The sequence below is a fragment of the Salmo trutta genome, chromosome 10 (genome assembly GCF_901001165.1).
Source record: "Salmo trutta chromosome 10, fSalTru1.1, whole genome shotgun sequence".
Lineage (NCBI taxonomy): Eukaryota > Metazoa > Chordata > Actinopteri > Salmoniformes > Salmonidae > Salmo > Salmo trutta.
This window is the reverse complement of record NC_042966.1, coordinates 45,776,286-45,797,839: the sequence shown is the minus strand read 5'-3', so window position 1 is coordinate 45,797,839 and position 21,554 is coordinate 45,776,286. Positions and strand designations below refer to the sequence as shown.

At 43.2% G+C, this 21,554-nt stretch overlaps 3 protein-coding genes across 3 annotated transcripts; all 3 read left to right on the top strand.

The window, feature by feature from the left end:
- Positions 1 to 4,950: 4,950 nt before the first annotated feature.
- Positions 4,951 to 8,708, top strand: LOC115201774 (mitochondrial import receptor subunit TOM20 homolog B-like). Its single transcript, XM_029765666.1, has 5 exons — positions 4,951 to 5,119; positions 6,973 to 7,022; positions 7,138 to 7,219; positions 7,445 to 7,587; positions 8,534 to 8,708. The coding sequence occupies exons 1-5, from the start codon at positions 4,996 to 4,998 to the stop codon at positions 8,576 to 8,578; spliced, it is 444 nt and encodes a 147-aa protein (XP_029621526.1). The 5' UTR covers positions 4,951 to 4,995; the 3' UTR covers positions 8,579 to 8,708.
- Positions 8,637 to 12,363, top strand: LOC115200907 (mitochondrial import receptor subunit TOM20 homolog B). Its single transcript, XM_029764021.1, has 5 exons — positions 8,637 to 8,642; positions 10,648 to 10,677; positions 10,793 to 10,874; positions 11,100 to 11,242; positions 12,189 to 12,363. The coding sequence occupies exons 1-5, from the start codon at positions 8,637 to 8,639 to the stop codon at positions 12,231 to 12,233; spliced, it is 306 nt and encodes a 101-aa protein (XP_029619881.1). The 3' UTR covers positions 12,234 to 12,363.
- LOC115200906 (mitochondrial import receptor subunit TOM20 homolog B) lies at positions 12,292 to 16,018 on the top strand. Its single transcript, XM_029764020.1, has 5 exons — positions 12,292 to 12,297; positions 14,303 to 14,332; positions 14,448 to 14,529; positions 14,755 to 14,897; positions 15,844 to 16,018. The coding sequence occupies exons 1-5, from the start codon at positions 12,292 to 12,294 to the stop codon at positions 15,886 to 15,888; spliced, it is 306 nt and encodes a 101-aa protein (XP_029619880.1). The 3' UTR covers positions 15,889 to 16,018.
- Positions 16,019 to 21,554: the final 5,536 nt, after the last annotated feature.

The window sequence follows — 21,554 nt, the reverse complement described above, 5'->3', positions numbered from 1 at the left end:
CGTGGCTATATATCCTCCAAACTGGCTTCTCAGGCTTAACAACACCTGTGGCTATATATCCTCCCAACTGGCTTCTCGGGCTAAACAACACCTGTGGTAATATATCCTCCAAACTGGCTTCTCAGGCTTAACAACACCTGTGGCTATATATCCTCCAAACTGGCTTCTCAGGCTTAACAACACCTGTGGCTATATATCCTCCAAACTGTCTTCTCAGGCTTAACAACACCTGTGGCAATATATCCTCCAAGCTGTCTTCTCAGGCTTAACAACACCTGTGGTAATATATCCTCCAAACTGGCTTCTCAGTCTTAACAACACCTGTGGTAATATATCCTCCAAACTGGCTTCTCGGGCTTAACAACACCTGTGGTAATATATCCTCCAAAGTGGCTTCTCGGGCTTAACAACACCTGTGGTAATATATCCTCCAAACTGTCTTCTCAGGCTTAACAACACCTGTGGTAATATATCCTCCAAACTGGCTTCTCAGGCTTAACAACACCCGTGGTAATATATCCTCCAAACTGGCTTCTCAGGCTTAACAACACCCGTGGTAATATATCCTCCAAACTGGCTTCTCAGGCTTAACAACACCCGTGGTAATATATCCTCCAAACTGGCTTCTCAGGCTTTACAACACCCGTGGCAATATATCCTCCAAACTGGCTTCTCAGGCTTAACAACACCTGCGGTAATATATCCTCCAAAATGGCTTCTCAGGCTTAACAACACCTGTGGTAATATATCCTCCAAACTGGCTTCTCGGGCTTAACAACACCCGTGGTAATATATCCTCCAAACTGGCTTCTCAGGCTTAACAACACCTGTGGTAATATATCCTCCAAACTGGCTTCTCAGGCTTAACAACACCCGTGGTAATATATCTTCCAAACTGGCTTCTCAGGCTTAACAACACCCGTGGTAATATATCCTCCAAACTGGCTTCTCAGGCATTATCACTTAATTGTCCATTTGTCACAATCCCTAATTTAAATATGAAAAGTAAATGTGTCCCAATGCAACTTGACCAAACGTTTCCTCAACACATAATTAGCCTTGCGCACAGTAAATTCCCATGATGCTGGCAGAAGAACAACATTTAGGAGAAATGAATGACTAGATATATGGGGAAACATGAACGAACTAAACAATTTAAAAGGTCAATTAAATAATGTGTGTTCGTGACAAGAGCTAGTGAGGCAGCTTCACACCAAAGACTGAGAAGTGCGCAAGAAAGTCATAAATTCGTAAATTGGGATCGGCCCTCAATTGAATTGAATGGTTCACTTTTATAATGGCTGTTCAACTTTCCTGTTTGAATATTCACATGGACAAGGTTCTGTTCTACCAATGTAGAATTAATTCTGCTCCCCAGAACTATGGAAATGTCATAAACTAAAGCACAAATTTCCTTGACATTTTTGGGAATTCAACACCTAACTGAACAGCCTCCCCACACAGGGCAATTAAAGTGCCTTCAAAAGGTATTCACACCCCTTTTAAATTTTCAAAAATAATAAAAGCTGAAATGTCTTGAGTCAATGAGTATTAAAAACCCCTTAAGGATCGGTGTCCCGCTAGCGGGACCACTTCCGGTGAAGCTGGAGAGCGGCAATTCAAATAAATAATCATAAATATTATGGATTTTAAACATTTATGTTCATATAAGTGTCTTATATCGGCTGAAAGCTTAAATTCTTGTTAATCTAACTGCACTGTCCGATTTACAGTAGCTATTACAGCGAAAACATTCCAATGCGATTGTTTGAGGACAGCGCTCCACATCAAAATATTTTTCCACCGGCAGAGGTTTCATACATTCACTTATGACAATTAAATATTTACTTACTTTTTGAAAATCTTCCTCTGATTTGTCATCCAAAGGGTCCCAGCTATAACATGTAGTGTCGTTTTGTTAGATAAAATCCTTCTTTATATCCCAAAAAGTCTGTTTAGTTGGTGCCAATCCACTCGTTCAACTTGCAGAGAATGGAATCCGAAAATGTACCCCTAGACTTTGTTTCAACAAGTGAAATACCTTTCTATTTACTCCTCAGACACCCTAAAATGTAATCAAACTATAATATTTCTTTCAAAAAGAAGTATGTTCAATAGGAAACTTATTTTAGCAGGTGCGTCATTTCTTCAAGGCGCAAACACGAATTTCCAAAACTGTGTCCATCTACTAAAACTGTCATTTTTTCTTAGTTTTTGAAGTTACAAGCCTGAAACTCTGAACATAGACTGCTGACACCCTGTGGAAGCCACAGGAATTGCACACAGGGAGCTCATTTACAATATGACCATTCTCTTGCATTTCTAAGAGGATGGTCTCTCAAAAAACAAAACTGATTAGCTTTTCTTTGGATTTTCTCCTACCATATCTATTGTGTTATATTCTCCTAGATTATATTAACATTTCTACAAACGTTAAAGTGTTTTCTTTCCAATGGTACCAATTATATGCATATCCTGGCTTCAGGGCCTGAGCAACAGGCAGTTTACTTTGGGCACGTCATTCAGACAGGAAGTGGAGACAAAAAGGGTCCTAGCCCTAAGAAAGGCAAGCCTAAATAAGTTCAATTGTACAAATGTGCATAACAAGTCACATAATAAGTTGCATGGACTCATTCTGTGTTCAATAATAATGGTTAAGATACTTTTTTAAATGACTACCTCATCTCTGTACCTCACACAAACAATAATCTGTAAGGTCCTTCAATAAAGCAGGGAATTTCAAGCACAGATTCAACCACAAAGACCAGGGAGGTTTTCCAGTGCCTCACAAAGAAGGACACCTATTGGTAGATGGGTAAAACATGTAAAAGAAGACATTGAACATCCCCTTGACCATGGTGAAGTTATTAATTACACTTTGACTGGTGAATCAATACACCCAGTCACTACAAAGATACAGGTGTCCATCCTAACTCAGTTGCCGTAGAGGAAGAAAACTGCTCAGTCCCGTGTGGCTCAGTTGGTAGAGCATGGTGTTTGCAACGCCAGGGTTGTGGGTTCGATTCCCACGGGGGACCAGTACAGGGGAAAAAAATGTATGAAATGTATGCATTCACTACTGTAAGTCGCGCTGGATAAGAGCGTCTGATAAATGACTTAAATGTAAATGCTCAGGGATTTTACAATGAGGTCAATGGTGACTTTAAAACAGTTAGAGTTTAATGGCTGTGATAGGAGAACACTGTGCATGTATCAACAACATTGTAGGTACTCAACAATACTAACATAATTGAAAAGAACGAAGCCTTTACAGAATACAAATATTCAAAACATGCATCCTGTTTGCAACAAGCACTAAAGAAATACTGCAAAGAAAATGTAGCAAAGCAATTTATTTTGGTCCTGAATACAAAGTGTTATGTTTGGGGCAAATCCAATAAAACACATTACTGAGTACTACTCTCCATATGTTCAACCATAGTGGTGGCTGCATCATGTTCTGGGTATGCTTGTAATCGTTAAGGACTGGAGAGTTTTTCAGGATAAATAAAACGGAATGGAGCTAAGCACAGGCAAAATCCTAGAGGGAAATCTGGTTCAGTCTGCTTTCCACCAGACACTGCAGGGATGGAACATTAGTCACAGAAAATAGAGGTTGTGGTGGCAGCTGGAGAGAGGAAATGTGGGTGTGTGAGACTTGACATCAGAAGAGTTACAGGGTGTGTTAAGTGGCGGTGTCCCATCCTTTCAGGTTGTTGGCCTGAAGTAAATAGATGTAAATAGTGGAGTATTTCTTATAATTTTTTTTGTGAATGTAGTGTTAGATGGGTATTTGTTTTTTGAGAAAATAAATAAATAAATTAAGCAAAGTATAAGGGAGTTAAACTCCAATCACATGTTATTGGTCACATACATGCTATTGCAGGTATAGCGAAATGCTTGTGTTTCAAATCAAATCAAAATGTATTTGTCAGGTGCGCCGAGTACAACAGGTGTAGACCTTACAGTGAAATGCTGAATACAACAGGTGTAGTAGACCTTACAGTGAAATGCTGAATACAACAGGTGTAGTAGACCTTACAGTGAAATGCTGAATACAACAGGTGTAGTAGACCTTACAGTGAAATGCTTACTTACAGACTCTAACCAATAGTGCAAAAAAAAGGTATTAGGTGAACAATAGGTAGGTAAAGAAATAAAACAACAGTAAAGAGACAGGCTATATACAGTAGCGAGGTTATATACAGTAGAGGCTATATACAGTAGAGAGGCTATATACAGTAGCGGGGCTATATAAAGTAGAGAGGCTATATACAGTAGAGAGGCTATATACAGTAGCGAGGCTACATACAGACACCGGTTAGTCGGGCTGATTGAGGTAGTATGTACATGTAGATATGGTTGAAGTGACTATGCATATATGATGAACAGAGAGTAGCAGTAGCGTAAAAGAGGGGTTGGTGGGTGGTGGGACACAATGCAGATAGCCCGGTTAGCCAATGTGCCGGAGCACTGGTTGGTCGGGACAATTGAGATAGTATGTACATGAATGTATAGTTAAAGTGACTATGCATATATGATAAACAGAGAGTAGCAGCAGTGTAAAAGAGGGGTTGGGGGGCACACAATGCAAATAGTCCAGGTAGCCATTTGATTACCTGTTCAGGAGTCTTATGGCTTGGGGGTTTGATTTGATTTGATATACATATGAGATGGGTAATTCAAAATATGTAAACATTATTCAAGTGACCAAAGATTTCAAGTCTGTGTAAATGAGGGTTACGTAACCGGGTGGAAGCCTCCTAGTGATGCCTAGTACGGGGGGCGGTAATGAAACATTTATTGGAGATGCTAACCACGTTTAACCTCATCAGGGGGGAAAAAAAAAGACGTTTTGAAATACGGGCTTTTATTTCTAAGGTTTCTCATTACCATGCGGAATGACGTCATCGCTGCTAGCAGGCTATTCCGCTAGCTAGCAGGCTATTCCGCTAGCTAGCAGGCTATTCAGCGGTGCGTCTCTGCTCTCCGGAGATGATGGGTGGTAAAACCAGCACCATGGCTGCTGGGGTGGCCGGAGCCATGGTCATTGGATACTGCATTTATTTCGACAGAAAACGACGGAGTGATCCGAACTTCAAGAAAAGACTGCGAGAACGTAAGTCATGTTAACTTGCTAGCATGCTTGGTAGCTAACGTCAGCTAGTGTTTTTGTGCCTTGCTTACAAGTGTTGGTTAACAATCTAGCGTGATATAACTGCATTACAAGCATACGTTAAATAATGTGTTTGATATGTTATTGCTAGTTAGTTAGGAAATAGTTAAATACTTAGTGAAGTGACACTATGCTTAGCCATTAGCTGGATATCTTAGCTAACTCAACGTTGGATACTTTTGACAATGTAGTGTATGTGGACACCCCTTAAATTTAGTGGATTCGGCTATTTCAGCCACACCCGTTGCTGAAAGGTTTATAAAATCGAGCACACAGCCATGTAATCTCCATAGACAAACATTTGTAGTAGAATGGCCCGTACTGAAGAGCTCAGTGACTTTCAATGTGGCACCGTCATAGGATGCCACCTTTCCAACAAGTCAGTTCGTCAAATTTCTGCCCTACTAGAGCTGCCCCAGTCAACTGTAAGTGCTGTTATTGTGAAGTGGAAACGTCCAGGAGCAACAACGGATCAGCCATGGAATGGTAGGTCACACAAGCTCACAGAACGGGACTGCTGAGTGCTGTAGAGTGTAAAAGCAATCTGTCCTCTGTTGCAACACTCACATCTGAGTTTGAAAACTGCCTTTGGAATCAGCATAATATCAGTTTTTTGGGAGCTTCATGAAATGGGTTTCCATGGCCGAGCAGCCGCACAGAAGCGTCAGCTGGAATTGTGTAAAGCTCGCTGTCATTGGACTCTGGAGCAGTGGAAAAGCTTTTTCTGGTGTGATGATTCACGCTTCACCATCTGGCAGTCTGACAGACGAATCTGGGTTTGGCGGATGCCAGGAGAAACGCTACCTGCCCCAATGCATAGTGCCAACTGTAAAGTTTGGTGGAGGAGGAATAATGGTGGGGCAGTTTTGTCATGCTTCGGTCTAGGCCCCTTAGTTCCAATGAAGGGACATCTTGACGCTACAACATACAATGACATTCTGGATGATTCTGTGCTTCAAACTTTGTGGCAACAGTTTGGTGAAGGCCCTTTCCTGTTTCAGCATGACAATGCCCCCATGCACAAAGCAAGGTCCGTACGGAAATGGTTTGTCGATCGGTGTGGAAGAACTTGACTGGCCTGCACAGAGCCCTGACCTCAACCTCATCTAACACCTTTGTGATGAATTGGAACGCCGACTGCGAGCCAGGCCTAATCACACAACATCAGTGCCCGACCTCACTAATGCTCTTGTGGCTGAATGGAAGCAAGTCCCCGCAGCAATGTTCCAACATCTAGTGGAAAGCCTTCCCAGAAGATTGGAGGCTGTTATAGCAGCAAAGGGGGGGGACCACCTCCATATTAATGCCCATGATTTTGGAACAAGATGTTCGACGAACAGGTGTCCACATACTTTTGGTCATGTAGTGTAGTTAACTAGCGTTGGATAACATAGCTGATGAATCGATCGGGTCAATCCAAGCTTCAGGATGCTTTGTCAAATCTAGTTATAGTAAGTATGCTAAGGGTGTTAGCTAAGTAAATAGGTAGCCAAGGGTGGCTTCTTGGTTAGGCTTTGCTAGCTAGCTAGGTAAATAGGTAGCCAAGGGTGGCTTCTTGGTTAGGCTTAGCTAGCTAGCTAAGTAAATAGGTAGCCATGGGTGGCTTCTTGGTTAGGCTTTGCTTGCTACTGTAGCTAGTCAACCACCTCTGCCACATCTTAGCTAATGTGTTCACTATTTATATAATTCTATGGCTTCCACAAGCCCACCCTCTCCCACTTTCATGTACCTCACATTGTCTCTAAGTCACCCTTTCTTTACCATACCAGTAATCAAATATCAAATTGTTTCAACAGGCAGAAGAAAACAACAGAAGTCTTCCCAAGAGAAGACTGGATTAGCAAGGGTAAGAAACACTCCATACAGAGCTCAGTGGGCAGACCAGGGTGTCTGTCAGAGGGCTAGTGATTGAAGATGATTTGGAGTTTTCTTTTTCTCTGTACTGACTGTCTGCCATTTAGCTGCCTGACCTGAAGGATGCGGAGGCTGTACAGAAGTTCTTCCTGGAGGAGATCCAATTGGGAGAGGAGCTGTTAGCACAAGGTGAGCTGTCACCCCTCTGTCTCCATGGCCATCACCTGGTCTTTCATACACACCCAGTCCTAAACACTACTAAAAGACTATAACTAAATATCTCGTCCTGAAAAAACAGGATGGTCACATTAACTCAGTCTGACCCCTTCTGGAATAGCTTCTACTCCAGTCTGGTCCAGTGTTGAACTGTGCATTCTCGTAAACCTTCTGGTTACTAATGTTAGCTCCCTACAGGAGACTATGAGAAGGGAGTGGACCACTTGATCAGTGCCATAGCGGTATGTGGTCAGCCCCAGCAGCTGCTCCAGGTGCTACAGCAAACTCTGCCTCCTCCGGTGTTCCAGATGCTGCTCACCAAACTGCCCACCATCAGCCAGGTGAGTGAGGAAGCTCTCTCCCACGGCAGATACTCCTCTCTTCCAATATCCACGCTAACATACTCTTAGAATTAAGCATTGTATTGGGCGTGCTTTTTACATGGTATGCTAGCAAGGACAACTGTGGCCAGAGTGTCACCAAAAAATGGCCGAAAGATGTAGTGCCATGAGGATGAGACTACGCATCTGGAAAGACAGACATTTTTATGTGACTCTTAACAATGAAATGGCTGAAAGATTACTTGTCTGAGTTTAATCATTTAACCTTAAATTTGCCCTTGACATCCTTTGTGTATTAGAGTTGACTGACCTTCAGGAATAGCTGTGGTAATACTGTCTCTAGTCTAGTTCAGTGGTCCTCATTCGTATCCCTTGTTTGATGTTTAAAGGGATTGTTCACCCAAATTATATATGTGTTTCCATACCCTGTAAGCAGTCTATGGACAAGGTTTGACAGCAATCCATGCTTTGGTTTAGTTTCCCTGACACTGTTTCCAAAAGCTAATGTGTCAGAGGCTCTTGGTTATTTTCAGCCCGGGGCCCCTGTGTTGGAGGCTCTTGGTTATTTCAGCCCGGGGCCCCTGTGTTGGAGGCTCTTGGTTATTTCAGCCCGGGGCCCCTGTGTTGGAGGCTCTTGGTTATTTCAGCCCGGGGCCCCTGTGTTGAGGGCTCTTGGTTATTTCAGCCCAGGGCCCCTGTGTTGGAGGCTCTTGGTTATTTCAGCTCGGGGCCCCTGTGTTGGAGGCTCTTGGTTATTTCAGCCCGGGGCCCCTGTGTTGAGGGCTCTTGGTTATTTCAGCCCGGGGCCTCTGTGTCGGAGACTCTTGGTTATTTCAGCCCGGGGCCCCTACGTCAGTCGTTCCTTGAAATATGTTTTTTATTGTCGTCACTAGCTGGTTAGGGTTCAGTTGAGGATTTAATGGATTTTTCTCTCCCTATTTTTCAGAGAATCGTGAGTGCTCAGCGTTTGGCAGAAGATGACATTGAGTGAATGAGTTGGTGAGGTGTGTTTTGAAAGAGAGAGTGTGTAACTGCGTGTGTGGCTGTGTATGACTGTACTGTCTGGCTGTATGTACAGTGCATTCATAAAGTATTCATACCCCTTGATTCTTTTTTCACATTTTGTTACATTACAGCCTTATCCTAAAATTGATTTTTTTTAAAAAGCCCCATCAATCTAATGACAAAGAAAAAACTGTTTTTTATAAACATTTGCTACTTTATTAAAAAATAAACTGATTTAGAAAAAAGAAAAACATTTTTTTTTTAGAATAAGGCTGTAACATAACAAAATATGGAAAAGGGGAATGGGTCTGAATACTGTGTGTGTGCGTGCGTGCGTGCGTGCGTGCGTGCGTGCGTCTGGCCTAGTCAAGATGGCTGCCATTGGATCTCTTCCTCATCAACCAGGACATCGGATGACAGCACCTCTGCCTCAGTGCCCTATAAGAAGCGCTTGGCTGTCATTGTCCACTCTTCAGTCTACTGTAACACAAAAGCCTTCTTCTATATGGATAGTCTTTAAAAAAAAAAATCCATAATTAATAATGAACCTATTCAGCCAACTAAAATCCTATACCTACATAAATTAGGGCATTAAAATGACTCCATGAATTTATGAAAGCCCTTTTGAAAATGTTAACTGTGTTTTTAACTAATAAACAACCCCGTGTGAAGATATTTGTAAATATGTATGTATTGTAGGTACTTGTAGAAGTAGTTTTTCAGTAGTTGTACAACTTTGTTTATGCAATTTATGTATTTTTATTTTTTTACTATGATGATTATTTTTAGATGGGAGTTGCCATATTAGTCTTGTCACTAAGTTTGTTCAGGATTTCTTCATCTGGACACTCTTGAAAAACGAGATGGTGCGTTTCTAGAGATTTTTATCCAGCAAAATGTCTAATAAATACATTGACTATGCAGTCGCTGTGTTCCCTCTCAGATTCTGTTCTAATATCATAACCAACTCTAAATGAATGTGCCCATTTACTGTTGAGCCTTAAACAGTGGGGCTGGGATATTGCCATGGATCTCTCTATACGATATTATCACAATACTTAGCTGCCGATATGTTATTGCGATTAGATACTGCAATGTTGCTGCGATTTGATGTTCCAAACATCAACAACAAACAGACCATAAGACTTTTTCCAAATGTTACATTACAGCTTTATTCTAAAATGGAGTAAATAGTTTTTCTTCTCATGAATCTACACACGCTACCCCATAATGACAAAGCAAAAACTGTTTTTTAGACATTTTTAGACCTAATTTCAGGTCTCCAGAGGTGTTCGATCGGGTTCAAGTCTGGTCTCTGGCTGGGCCACTCAGACATTCAGAGACTTGTCCCGAAGCCACGCCTTCGGTGTCTTGGCTGTGTGCTTAGGGTCGTTGTCCTGTTGGAAGGTGAACCTTCTCCCCAGTCTGAGGTCCTGAGCGCTCTGGAGCAGGTTTTCATCAAGGATCTTTCTGTACTTTGCGCCGTTCATCTTTCCCTCGATCCTGACTAGTCTCCCAGTCCCTGCTGCTAAAAAACATCCCCACAGCATGATGCTGCCACCACCATGCTGCACCGTAGAGATGGTGCCAGGTTTCCTCCAGACGTGATGCTTGGCATTCAGGCCAAAGAGTTCTATCTTGGTTTCATCAGACCAGAGAATCTTGTTTCTCATGGTCTGAGTCCTTTAGGTGCCTTTTGGCAAACTCCAAGCGGGCTGTAATGTGCCTTTTTCTGAGGAGTGGCTTCCATCTGGCCACTCTACCATAAAGGCCTGATTGGTGGAACGCTACAGAGATGGTTGTCCTTCTGGAAGGTTCTTCCATCTCCATAGAGGAACTCTGGAGCTCTGTCAGAGTTACCATCGGTTCTTGGTCACCTCCCTGACCAAGGCCCTTCTCTGCCGATTGCTCAGTTTGGCCGGGCGGCCAGCTCTAGGAAGAGTCTTGGTGGTTCCAAACTTCTATTTAAGAATGATGGAGGCCACTGTGTTCTTGGGGACCTTCAATGCTGCAGACAATGTTTTGGTACCCTCATGTCTATATAAGGTCCCACAGTCTTCCCAAGAGAAGACTGGATTAGCAAGGGTAAGAAACACTCCATACAGAGCTCAGTGGGCAGACCAGGGTGTCTGTCAGAGGGCTAGTGATTGAAGATGATTTGGAGTTTTCTTTTTCTCTGTACTGACTGTCTGCCATTTAGCTGCCTGACCTGAAGGATGCGGAGGCTGTACAGAAGTTCTTCCTGGAGGAGATCCAATTGGGAGAGGAGCTGTTAGCACAAGGTGAGCTGTCACCCCTCTGTCTCCATGGCCATCACCTGGTCTTTCATACACACCCAGTCCTAAACACTACTAAAAGACTATAACTAAATATCTCGTCCTGAAAAAACAGGATGGTCACATTAACTCAGTCTGACCCCTTCTGGAATAGCTTCTACTCCAGTCTGGTCCAGTGTTGAACTGTGCATTCTCGTAAACCTTCTGGTTACTAATGTTAGCTCCCTACAGGAGACTATGAGAAGGGAGTGGACCACTTGATCAGTGCCATAGCGGTATGTGGTCAGCCCCAGCAGCTGCTCCAGGTGCTACAGCAAACTCTGCCTCCTCCGGTGTTCCAGATGCTGCTCACCAAACTGCCCACCATCAGCCAGGTGAGTGAGGAAGCTCTCTCCCACGGCAGATACTCCTCTCTTCCAATATCCACGCTAACATACTCTTAGAATTAAGCATTGTATTGGGCGTGCTTTTTACATGGTATGCTAGCAAGGACAACTGTGGCCAGAGTGTCACCAAAAAATGGCCGAAAGATGTAGTGCCATGAGGATGAGACTACGCATCTGGAAAGACAGACATTTTTATGTGACTCTTAACAATGAAATGGCTGAAAGATTACTTGTCTGAGTTTAATCATTTAACCTTAAATTTGCCCTTGACATCCTTTGTGTATTAGAGTTGACTGACCTTCAGGAATAGCTGTGGTAATACTGTCTCTAGTCTAGTTCAGTGGTCCTCATTCGTATCCCTTGTTTGATGTTTAAAGGGATTGTTCACCCAAATTATATATGTGTTTCCATACCCTGTAAGCAGTCTATGGACAAGGTTTGACAGCAATCCATGCTTTGGTTTAGTTTCCCTGACACTGTTTCCAAAAGCTAATGTGTCAGAGGCTCTTGGTTATTTTCAGCCCGGGGCCCCTGTGTTGGAGGCTCTTGGTTATTTCAGCCCGGGGCCCCTGTGTTGGAGGCTCTTGGTTATTTCAGCCCGGGGCCCCTGTGTTGGAGGCTCTTGGTTATTTCAGCCCGGGGCCCCTGTGTTGAGGGCTCTTGGTTATTTCAGCCCAGGGCCCCTGTGTTGGAGGCTCTTGGTTATTTCAGCTCGGGGCCCCTGTGTTGGAGGCTCTTGGTTATTTCAGCCCGGGGCCCCTGTGTTGAGGGCTCTTGGTTATTTCAGCCCGGGGCCTCTGTGTCGGAGACTCTTGGTTATTTCAGCCCGGGGCCCCTACGTCAGTCGTTCCTTGAAATATGTTTTTTATTGTCGTCACTAGCTGGTTAGGGTTCAGTTGAGGATTTAATGGATTTTTCTCTCCCTATTTTTCAGAGAATCGTGAGTGCTCAGCGTTTGGCAGAAGATGACATTGAGTGAATGAGTTGGTGAGGTGTGTTTTGAAAGAGAGAGTGTGTAACTGCGTGTGTGGCTGTGTATGACTGTACTGTCTGGCTGTATGTACAGTGCATTCATAAAGTATTCATACCCCTTGATTCTTTTTTCACATTTTGTTACATTACAGCCTTATCCTAAAATTGATTTTTTTTAAAAAGCCCCATCAATCTAATGACAAAGAAAAAACTGTTTTTTATAAACATTTGCTACTTTATTAAAAAATAAACTGATTTAGAAAAAAGAAAAACATTTTTTTTTTAGAATAAGGCTGTAACATAACAAAATATGGAAAAGGGGAATGGGTCTGAATACTGTGTGTGTGCGTGCGTGCGTGCGTGCGTGCGTGCGTGCGTCTGGCCTAGTCAAGATGGCTGCCATTGGATCTCTTCCTCATCAACCAGGACATCGGATGACAGCACCTCTGCCTCAGTGCCCTATAAGAAGCGCTTGGCTGTCATTGTCCACTCTTCAGTCTACTGTAACACAAAAGCCTTCTTCTATATGGATAGTCTTTAAAAAAAAAAATCCATAATTAATAATGAACCTATTCAGCCAACTAAAATCCTATACCTACATAAATTAGGGCATTAAAATGACTCCATGAATTTATGAAAGCCCTTTTGAAAATGTTAACTGTGTTTTTAACTAATAAACAACCCCGTGTGAAGATATTTGTAAATATGTATGTATTGTAGGTACTTGTAGAAGTAGTTTTTCAGTAGTTGTACAACTTTGTTTATGCAATTTATGTATTTTTATTTTTTTACTATGATGATTATTTTTAGATGGGAGTTGCCATATTAGTCTTGTCACTAAGTTTGTTCAGGATTTCTTCATCTGGACACTCTTGAAAAACGAGATGGTGCGTTTCTAGAGATTTTTATCCAGCAAAATGTCTAATAAATACATTGACTATGCAGTCGCTGTGTTCCCTCTCAGATTCTGTTCTAATATCATAACCAACTCTAAATGAATGTGCCCATTTACTGTTGAGCCTTAAACAGTGGGGCTGGGATATTGCCATGGATCTCTCTATACGATATTATCACAATACTTAGCTGCCGATATGTTATTGCGATTAGATACTGCAATGTTGCTGCGATTTGATGTTCCAAACATCAACAACAAACAGACCATAAGACTTTTTCCAAATGTTACATTACAGCTTTATTCTAAAATGGAGTAAATAGTTTTTCTTCTCATGAATCTACACACGCTACCCCATAATGACAAAGCAAAAACTGTTTTTTAGACATTTTTAGACCTAATTTCAGGTCTCCAGAGGTGTTCGATCGGGTTCAAGTCTGGTCTCTGGCTGGGCCACTCAGACATTCAGAGACTTGTCCCGAAGCCACGCCTTCGGTGTCTTGGCTGTGTGCTTAGGGTCGTTGTCCTGTTGGAAGGTGAACCTTCTCCCCAGTCTGAGGTCCTGAGCGCTCTGGAGCAGGTTTTCATCAAGGATCTTTCTGTACTTTGCGCCGTTCATCTTTCCCTCGATCCTGACTAGTCTCCCAGTCCCTGCTGCTAAAAAACATCCCCACAGCATGATGCTGCCACCACCATGCTGCACCGTAGAGATGGTGCCAGGTTTCCTCCAGACGTGATGCTTGGCATTCAGGCCAAAGAGTTCTATCTTGGTTTCATCAGACCAGAGAATCTTGTTTCTCATGGTCTGAGTCCTTTAGGTGCCTTTTGGCAAACTCCAAGCGGGCTGTAATGTGCCTTTTTCTGAGGAGTGGCTTCCATCTGGCCACTCTACCATAAAGGCCTGATTGGTGGAACGCTACAGAGATGGTTGTCCTTCTGGAAGGTTCTTCCATCTCCATAGAGGAACTCTGGAGCTCTGTCAGAGTTACCATCGGTTCTTGGTCACCTCCCTGACCAAGGCCCTTCTCTGCCGATTGCTCAGTTTGGCCGGGCGGCCAGCTCTAGGAAGAGTCTTGGTGGTTCCAAACTTCTATTTAAGAATGATGGAGGCCACTGTGTTCTTGGGGACCTTCAATGCTGCAGACAATGTTTTGGTACCCTCATGTCTATATAAGGTCCCACAGTCTTCCCAAGAGAAGACTGGATTAGCAAGGGTAAGAAACACTCCATACAGAGCTCAGTGGGCAGACCAGGGTGTCTGTCAGAGGGCTAGTGATTGAAGATGATTTGGAGTTTTCTTTTTCTCTGTACTGACTGTCTGCCATTTAGCTGCCTGACCTGAAGGATGCGGAGGCTGTACAGAAGTTCTTCCTGGAGGAGATCCAATTGGGAGAGGAGCTGTTAGCACAAGGTGAGCTGTCACCCCTCTGTCTCCATGGCCATCACCTGGTCTTTCATACACACCCAGTCCTAAACACTACTAAAAGACTATAACTAAATATCTCGTCCTGAAAAAACAGGATGGTCACATTAACTCAGTCTGACCCCTTCTGGAATAGCTTCTACTCCAGTCTGGTCCAGTGTTGAACTGTGCATTCTCGTAAACCTTCTGGTTACTAATGTTAGCTCCCTACAGGAGACTATGAGAAGGGAGTGGACCACTTGATCAGTGCCATAGCGGTATGTGGTCAGCCCCAGCAGCTGCTCCAGGTGCTACAGCAAACTCTGCCTCCTCCGGTGTTCCAGATGCTGCTCACCAAACTGCCCACCATCAGCCAGGTGAGTGAGGAAGCTCTCTCCCACGGCAGATACTCCTCTCTTCCAATATCCACGCTAACATACTCTTAGAATTAAGCATTGTATTGGGCGTGCTTTTTACATGGTATGCTAGCAAGGACAACTGTGGCCAGAGTGTCACCAAAAAATGGCCGAAAGATGTAGTGCCATGAGGATGAGACTACGCATCTGGAAAGACAGACATTTTTATGTGACTCTTAACAATGAAATGGCTGAAAGATTACTTGTCTGAGTTTAATCATTTAACCTTAAATTTGCCCTTGACATCCTTTGTGTATTAGAGTTGACTGACCTTCAGGAATAGCTGTGGTAATACTGTCTCTAGTCTAGTTCAGTGGTCCTCATTCGTATCCCTTGTTTGATGTTTAAAGGGATTGTTCACCCAAATTATATATGTGTTTCCATACCCTGTAAGCAGTCTATGGACAAGGTTTGACAGCAATCCATGCTTTGGTTTAGTTTCCCTGACACTGTTTCCAAAAGCTAATGTGTCAGAGGCTCTTGGTTATTTTCAGCCCGGGGCCCCTGTGTTGGAGGCTCTTGGTTATTTCAGCCCGGGGCCCCTGTGTTGGAGGCTCTTGGTTATTTCAGCCCGGGGCCCCTGTGTTGGAGGCTCTTGGTTATTTCAGCCCGGGGCCCCTGTGTTGAGGGCTCTTGGTTATTTCAGCCCAGGGCCCCTGTGTTGGAGGCTCTTGGTTATTTCAGCTCGGGGCCCCTGTGTTGGAGGCTCTTGGTTATTTCAGCCCGGGGCCCCTGTGTTGAGGGCTCTTGGTTATTTCAGCCCGGGGCCTCTGTGTCGGAGACTCTTGGTTATTTCAGCCCGGGGCCCCTACGTCAGTCGTTCCTTGAAATATGTTTTTTATTGTCGTCACTAGCTGGTTAGGGTTCAGTTGAGGATTTAATGGATTTTTCTCTCCCTATTTTTCAGAGAATCGTGAGTGCTCAGCGTTTGGCAGAAGATGACATTGAGTGAATGAGTTGGTGAGGTGTGTTTTGAAAGAGAGAGTGTGTAACTGCGTGTGTGGCTGTGTATGACTGTACTGTCTGGCTGTATGTACAGTGCATTCATAAAGTATTCATACCCCTTGATTCTTTTTTCACATTTTGTTACATTACAGCCTTATCCTAAAATTGATTTTTTTTAAAAAGCCCCATCAATCTAATGACAAAGAAAAAACTGTTTTTTATAAACATTTGCTACTTTATTAAAAAATAAACTGATTTAGAAAAAATAAAAACATGTTTTTTTTAGAATAAGGCTGTAACATAACAAAATATGGAAAAGGGGAATGGGTCTGAATACTGTGTGTGTGCGTGCGTGCGTGCGTGCGTGCGTGCGTCTGGCCTAGTCAAGATGGCTGCCATTGGATCTCTTCCTCATCAACCAGGACATCGGATGACAGCACCTCTGCCTCAGTGCCCTATAAGAAGCGCTTGGCTGTCATTGTCCACTCTTCAGTCTACTGTAACACAAAAGCCTTCTTCTATATGGATAGTCTTAAAAAAAAAAAATCCATAATTAATAATGAACCTATTCAGCCAACTAAAATCCTATACCTACATAAATTAGGGCATTAAAATGACTCCATGAATTTATGAAAGCCCTTTTGAAAATGTTAACTGTGTTTTTAACTAATAAACAACCCCGTGTGAAGATATTTGTAAATATGTATGTATTGTAGGTACTTGTAGAAGTAGTTTTTCAGTAGTTGTACAACTTTGTTTATGCAATTTATGTATTTTTATTTTTTTACTATGATGATTATTTTTAGATGGGAGTTGCCATATTAGTCTTGTCACTAAGTTTGTTCAGGATTTCTTCATCTGGACACTCTTGAAAAACGAGATGGTGCGTTTCTAGAGATTTTTATCCAGCAAAATGTCTAATAAATACATTGACTATGCAGTCGCTGTGTTCCCTCTCAGATTCTGTTCTAATATCATAACCAACTCTAAATGAATGTGCCCATTTACTGTTGAGCCTTAAACAGTGGGGCTGGGATATTGCCATGGATCTCTCTATACGATATTATCACAATACTTAGCTGCCGATATGTTATTGCGATTAGATACTGCAATGTTGCTGCGATTTGATGTTCCAAACATCAACAACAAACAGACCATAAGACTTTTTCCAAATGTTACATTACAGCTTTATTCTAAAATGGAGTAAATAGTTTTTCTTCTCATGAATCTACACACGCTACCCCATAATGACAAAGCAAAAACTGTTTTTTAGACATTTTTAGACCTAATTTCAGGTCTCCAGAGGTGTTCGATCGGGTTCAAGTCTGGTCTCTGGCTGGGCCACTCAGACATTCAGAGACTTGTCCCGAAGCCACGCCTTCGGTGTCTTGGCTGTGTGCTTAGGGTCGTTGTCCTGTTGGAAGGTGAACCTTCTCCCCAGTCTGAGGTCCTGAGCGCTCTGGAGCAGGTTTTCATCAAGGATCTTTCTGTACTTTGCGCCGTTCATCTTTCCCTCGATCCTGACTAGTCTCCCAGTCCCTGCTGCTGAAAAACATCCCCACAGCATGATGCTGCCACCACCATGCTGCACCGTAGAGATGGTGCCAGGTTTCCTCCAGACGTGATGCTTGGCATTCAGGCCAAAGAGTTCTATCTTGGTTTCATCAGACCAGAGAATCTTGTTTCTCATGGTCTGAGTCCTTTAGGTGCCTTTTGGCAAACTCCAAGCGGGCTGTAATGTGCCTTTTTCTGAGGAGTGGCTTCCATCTGGCCACTCTACCATAAAGGCCTGATTGGTGGAACGCTACAGAGATGGTTGTCCTTCTGGAAGGTTCTTCCATCTCCATAGAGGAACTCTGGAGCTCTGTCAGAGTTACCATCGGTTCTTGGTCACCTTCCTGACCAAGGCCCTTCTCTGCCGATTGCTCAGTTTGGCCGGGCGGCCAGCTCTAGGAAGAGTCTTGGTGGTTCCAAACTTCTTCTATTTAAGAATGATGGAGGCCACTGTGTTCTTGGGGACCTTCAATGCTGCAGACAATGTTTTGGTACCCTCATGGCTTGGTTTTTGCTCTGACATGCACTGTCAACTGTGGGACCTTATATAGACAGGTGTGTGCCTTTCCAAATCATGTCCAATCAATGGAATTTACCACAGGTGGACTCCAATCAAGTTGTAGAAACATCTCAAGGATGATCAATGGAAACAGGATCCACCTGAGCTCCATTTCGAGTCTCATTGCAAAGGAGCTGAATACTTATGTAAGTAAGTTATTACTGTTTTTCATTTTCAACAAATTTGCACAAAAAAAGTGTCATTATGGGGTATTGTGTGTAGTTTGAGGGGGGGAGTAATTTAATCAATTTTAGAATAAGGCTGTAACGTAACAAAATGTGGAAAAAGTCAAGGGGTCTGAATACTTTACGAATTCACTGTATGTCTGGCTTAAGGATGAATAGCGCTTCCTAACCATACCTAGCAATGTTTTTTTTTTATTGTTTTCTAAAATGTCTGTGGAAGGTTCTTTTTGTATTTCAAACCTACATTCCTGAAATCATCCTGTTTCCTCCAAGTCATGGAATGAAATGTGAGAAATGTTGTATTGTTTTGTTTCTGTAGTCTGCATGTCCTCTAGATGGCAGTAGCAATGCATGAAGAAATGACTACCAGAATGGTCTGAAATGTGGGCCAATGTGTTTGTATCTGCATCTTGTAGCACCTGAAGCCATGTACAGGATTGGCTTATGGCATGTTGACGTGTTTTGATTATCTATCTGTTCTTGTCAAAGTATACTCCCAAGTTTGTCATAAAAAAAAAAAAGTGGTCTTTGAATTGTTTTAGTCAGAATCTACTGACCGCATATTTCCTGTAATAACTGCCGTAGTGACTTGTCTTATACAATTCCAATGCAGTTACCTCTGTTCAGATCGTTGATAGTTACCTCTGCTCAGATCGTTGATAGTTAACGGTGGCAGTTACCTCTGCTCAGATCGTTGATAGTTAACGGTGGCAGTTACCTCTGCTCAGATCGTTGATAGTTAACGGTGGCAGTTACCTCTGCTCAGATCGTTGATAGTTAACGGTGGCAGTTACCTCTGCTCAGATCGTTGATAGTTAACGGTGGCAGTTACCTCTGCTCAGATCGTTGATAGTTAACGGTGGCAGTTACCTCTGTTCAGATCGTTGATAGTTACCTCTGTTCAGATCGTTGATAGTTACCTCTGCTCAGATCGTTGATAGTTAACGGTGGCAGTTACCTCTGTTCAGATCGTTGATAGTTACGGGTGGCAGTTACCTCTGCTCAGATCGTTGATAGTTACCTCTGTTCAGATCGTTGATAGTTACCTCTGTTCAGATCGTTGATAGTTAACGGTGGCAGTTACCTCTGCTCAGATCGTTGATAGTTAACGGTGGCAGTTACCTCGGCTCAGATCGTTGATAGTTAACGGTGGCAGTTACCTCTGCTCAGATCGTTGATAGTTAACGGTGGCAGTTACCTCTGCTCAGATCGTTGATAGTTAACGGTGGCAGTTACCTCTGCTCAGATTGTTGATAGTTACCTCTGCTCAGATCGTTGATAGTTAACGGTGGCAGTTACCTCTGCTCAGATCGTTGATAGTTAACGGTGGCAGTTACCTCTGCTCAGATCGTTGATAGTTAACGGTGGCAGTTACCTCTGCTCAGATCGTTGATAGTTACCTCTGCTCAGATCGTTGATAGTTAACGGTGGCAGTTACCTCTGCTCAGATCGTTGATAGTTAACGGTGGCAGTTACCTCTGCTCAGATCGTTGATAGTTACCTCTGCTCAGATCGTTGATAGTTATGGGTGGCAGTTACCTCTGCTCAGATCGTTGATAGTTACCTCTGCTCAGATCGTTGATAGTTAACGGTGGCAGTTACCTCTGCTCAGATCGTTGATAGTTACCTCTGTTCAGATCGTTGACAGTTAACGGTGGCAGTTACCTCTGCTCAGATCGTTGATAGTTACCTCTGCTCAGATCGTTGATAGTTAACGGTGGCAGTTACCTCTGCTCAGATCGTTGATAGTTAACGGTGGCAGTTACCTCTGCTCAGATCGTTGATAGTTAACGGTGGCAGTTACCTCTGCTCAGATCGTTGATAGTTACCTCTGCTCAGATCGTTGATAGTTACCTCTGTTCAGATCGTTGATAGTTAACGGTGGCAGTTACCTCTGCTCAGATCGTTGATAGTTAACGGTGGCAGGTACCTCTGCTCAGATCGTTGATAGTTAACGGTGGCAGTTACCTCTGCTCAGATCGTTGATAGTTATGGGTGGCAGTTACCTCTGTTCAGATCGTTGATAGTTACCTCTGTTCAGATCGTTGATAGTTAACGGTGGCAGTTACCTCTGCTCAGATCGTTGATAGTTAACGGTGGCAGTTACCTCTGCTCAGATCGTTGATAGTTACCTCTGCTCAGATCGTTGATAGTTAACGGTGGCAGTTACCTCTGCTCAGATCGTTGATAGTTACCTCTGCTCAGATCGTTGATAGTTAACGGTGGCAGTTACCTCTGCTCAGATCGTTGATAGTTAACGGTGGCAGTTACCTCTGCTCAGATCGTTGATAGTTACCTCTGCTCAGATTGTTGATAGTTACCTCTGCTCAGATCGTTGATAGTTAACGGTGGCAGTTACCTCTGCTCAGATCGTTGATAGTTAACGGTGGCAGTTACCTCTGCTCAGATCGTTGATAGTTACCTCTGCTCAGATCGTTGATAGTTAACGGTGGCAGTTACCTCTGCTCAGATCGTTGATAGTTACCTCTGCTCAGATCGTTGATAGTTAACGGTGGCAGTTACCTCTGCTCAGATCGTTGATAGTTACCTCTGCTCAGATCGTTGATAGTTACCTCTGTTCAGATCGTTGATAGTTACCTCTGCTCAGATCGTTGATAGTTACCTCTGCTCAGATCGTTGATAGTTACCTCTGTTCAGATCGTTGATAGTTAACGGTGGCAGTTACCTCTGTTCAGATCGTTGATAGTTACCTCTGCTCAGATCGTTGATAGTTAACGGTGGCAGTTACCTCTGCTCAGATCGTTGATAGTTACCTCTGCTCAGATCGTTGATAGTTAACGGTGGCAGTTACCTCTGCTCAGATCGTTGATAGTTAACGGTGGCAGTTACCTCTGCTCAGATCGTTGATAGTTACCTCTGCTAAAATCGTTGATAGTTAACGGTGGCAGTTACCTCTGCTCAGATCGTTGATAGTTACCTCTGTTCAGATTGTTGATAGTTACCTCTGCTCAGATCGTTGATAGTTAACGGTAGCAGTTACCTCTGCTCAGATCGTTGATAGTTAACGGTGGCAGTTACCTCTGCTCAGATCGTTGATAGTTACCTCTGCTCAGATCGTTGATAGTTAACGGTGGCAGTTACCTCTGCTCAGATCGTTGATAGTTAACGGTGGCAGTTACCTCTGCTCAGATCGTTGATAGTTACCTCTGCTCAGATCGTTGATAGTTATGGGTGGCAGTTACCTCTGCTCAGATCGTTGATAGTTACCTCTGCTCAGATCGTTGATAGTTAACGGTGGCAGTTACCTCTGCTCAGATCGTTGATAGTTAACGGTGGCAGTTACCTCTGTTCAGATCGTTGATAGTTACCTCTGTTCAGATCGTTGATAGTTACCTCTGCTCAGATCGTTGATAG

What these genes read in the sequence shown, in the direction of transcription:
- LOC115200907 (XM_029764021.1), top strand. An exon ending in AGAAGACTGGATTAGCAAGG is followed by an intron (nt 10,678 to 10,792) that starts GTAAGAAACACT and finishes TCTGCCATTTAG; the next exon opens with CTGCCTGACCTGAAGGATGC. An exon ending in AGAGGAGCTGTTAGCACAAG is followed by an intron (nt 10,875 to 11,099) that starts GTGAGCTGTCAC and finishes AGCTCCCTACAG; the next exon opens with GAGACTATGAGAAGGGAGTG.
- LOC115201774 (XM_029765666.1), top strand. Translation starts at nt 4,996, where the DNA reads ATGATGGGTGGTAAAACCAGCACCATGGCTGCTGGGGTGGCCGGAGCC. An exon ending in AGAGGAGCTGTTAGCACAAG is followed by an intron (nt 7,220 to 7,444) that starts GTGAGCTGTCAC and finishes AGCTCCCTACAG; the next exon opens with GAGACTATGAGAAGGGAGTG. An exon ending in AACTGCCCACCATCAGCCAG is followed by an intron (nt 7,588 to 8,533) that starts GTGAGTGAGGAA and finishes CCTATTTTTCAG; the next exon opens with AGAATCGTGAGTGCTCAGCG.
- LOC115200906 (XM_029764020.1), top strand. An exon ending in AGAAGACTGGATTAGCAAGG is followed by an intron (nt 14,333 to 14,447) that starts GTAAGAAACACT and finishes TCTGCCATTTAG; the next exon opens with CTGCCTGACCTGAAGGATGC. An exon ending in AACTGCCCACCATCAGCCAG is followed by an intron (nt 14,898 to 15,843) that starts GTGAGTGAGGAA and finishes CCTATTTTTCAG; the next exon opens with AGAATCGTGAGTGCTCAGCG.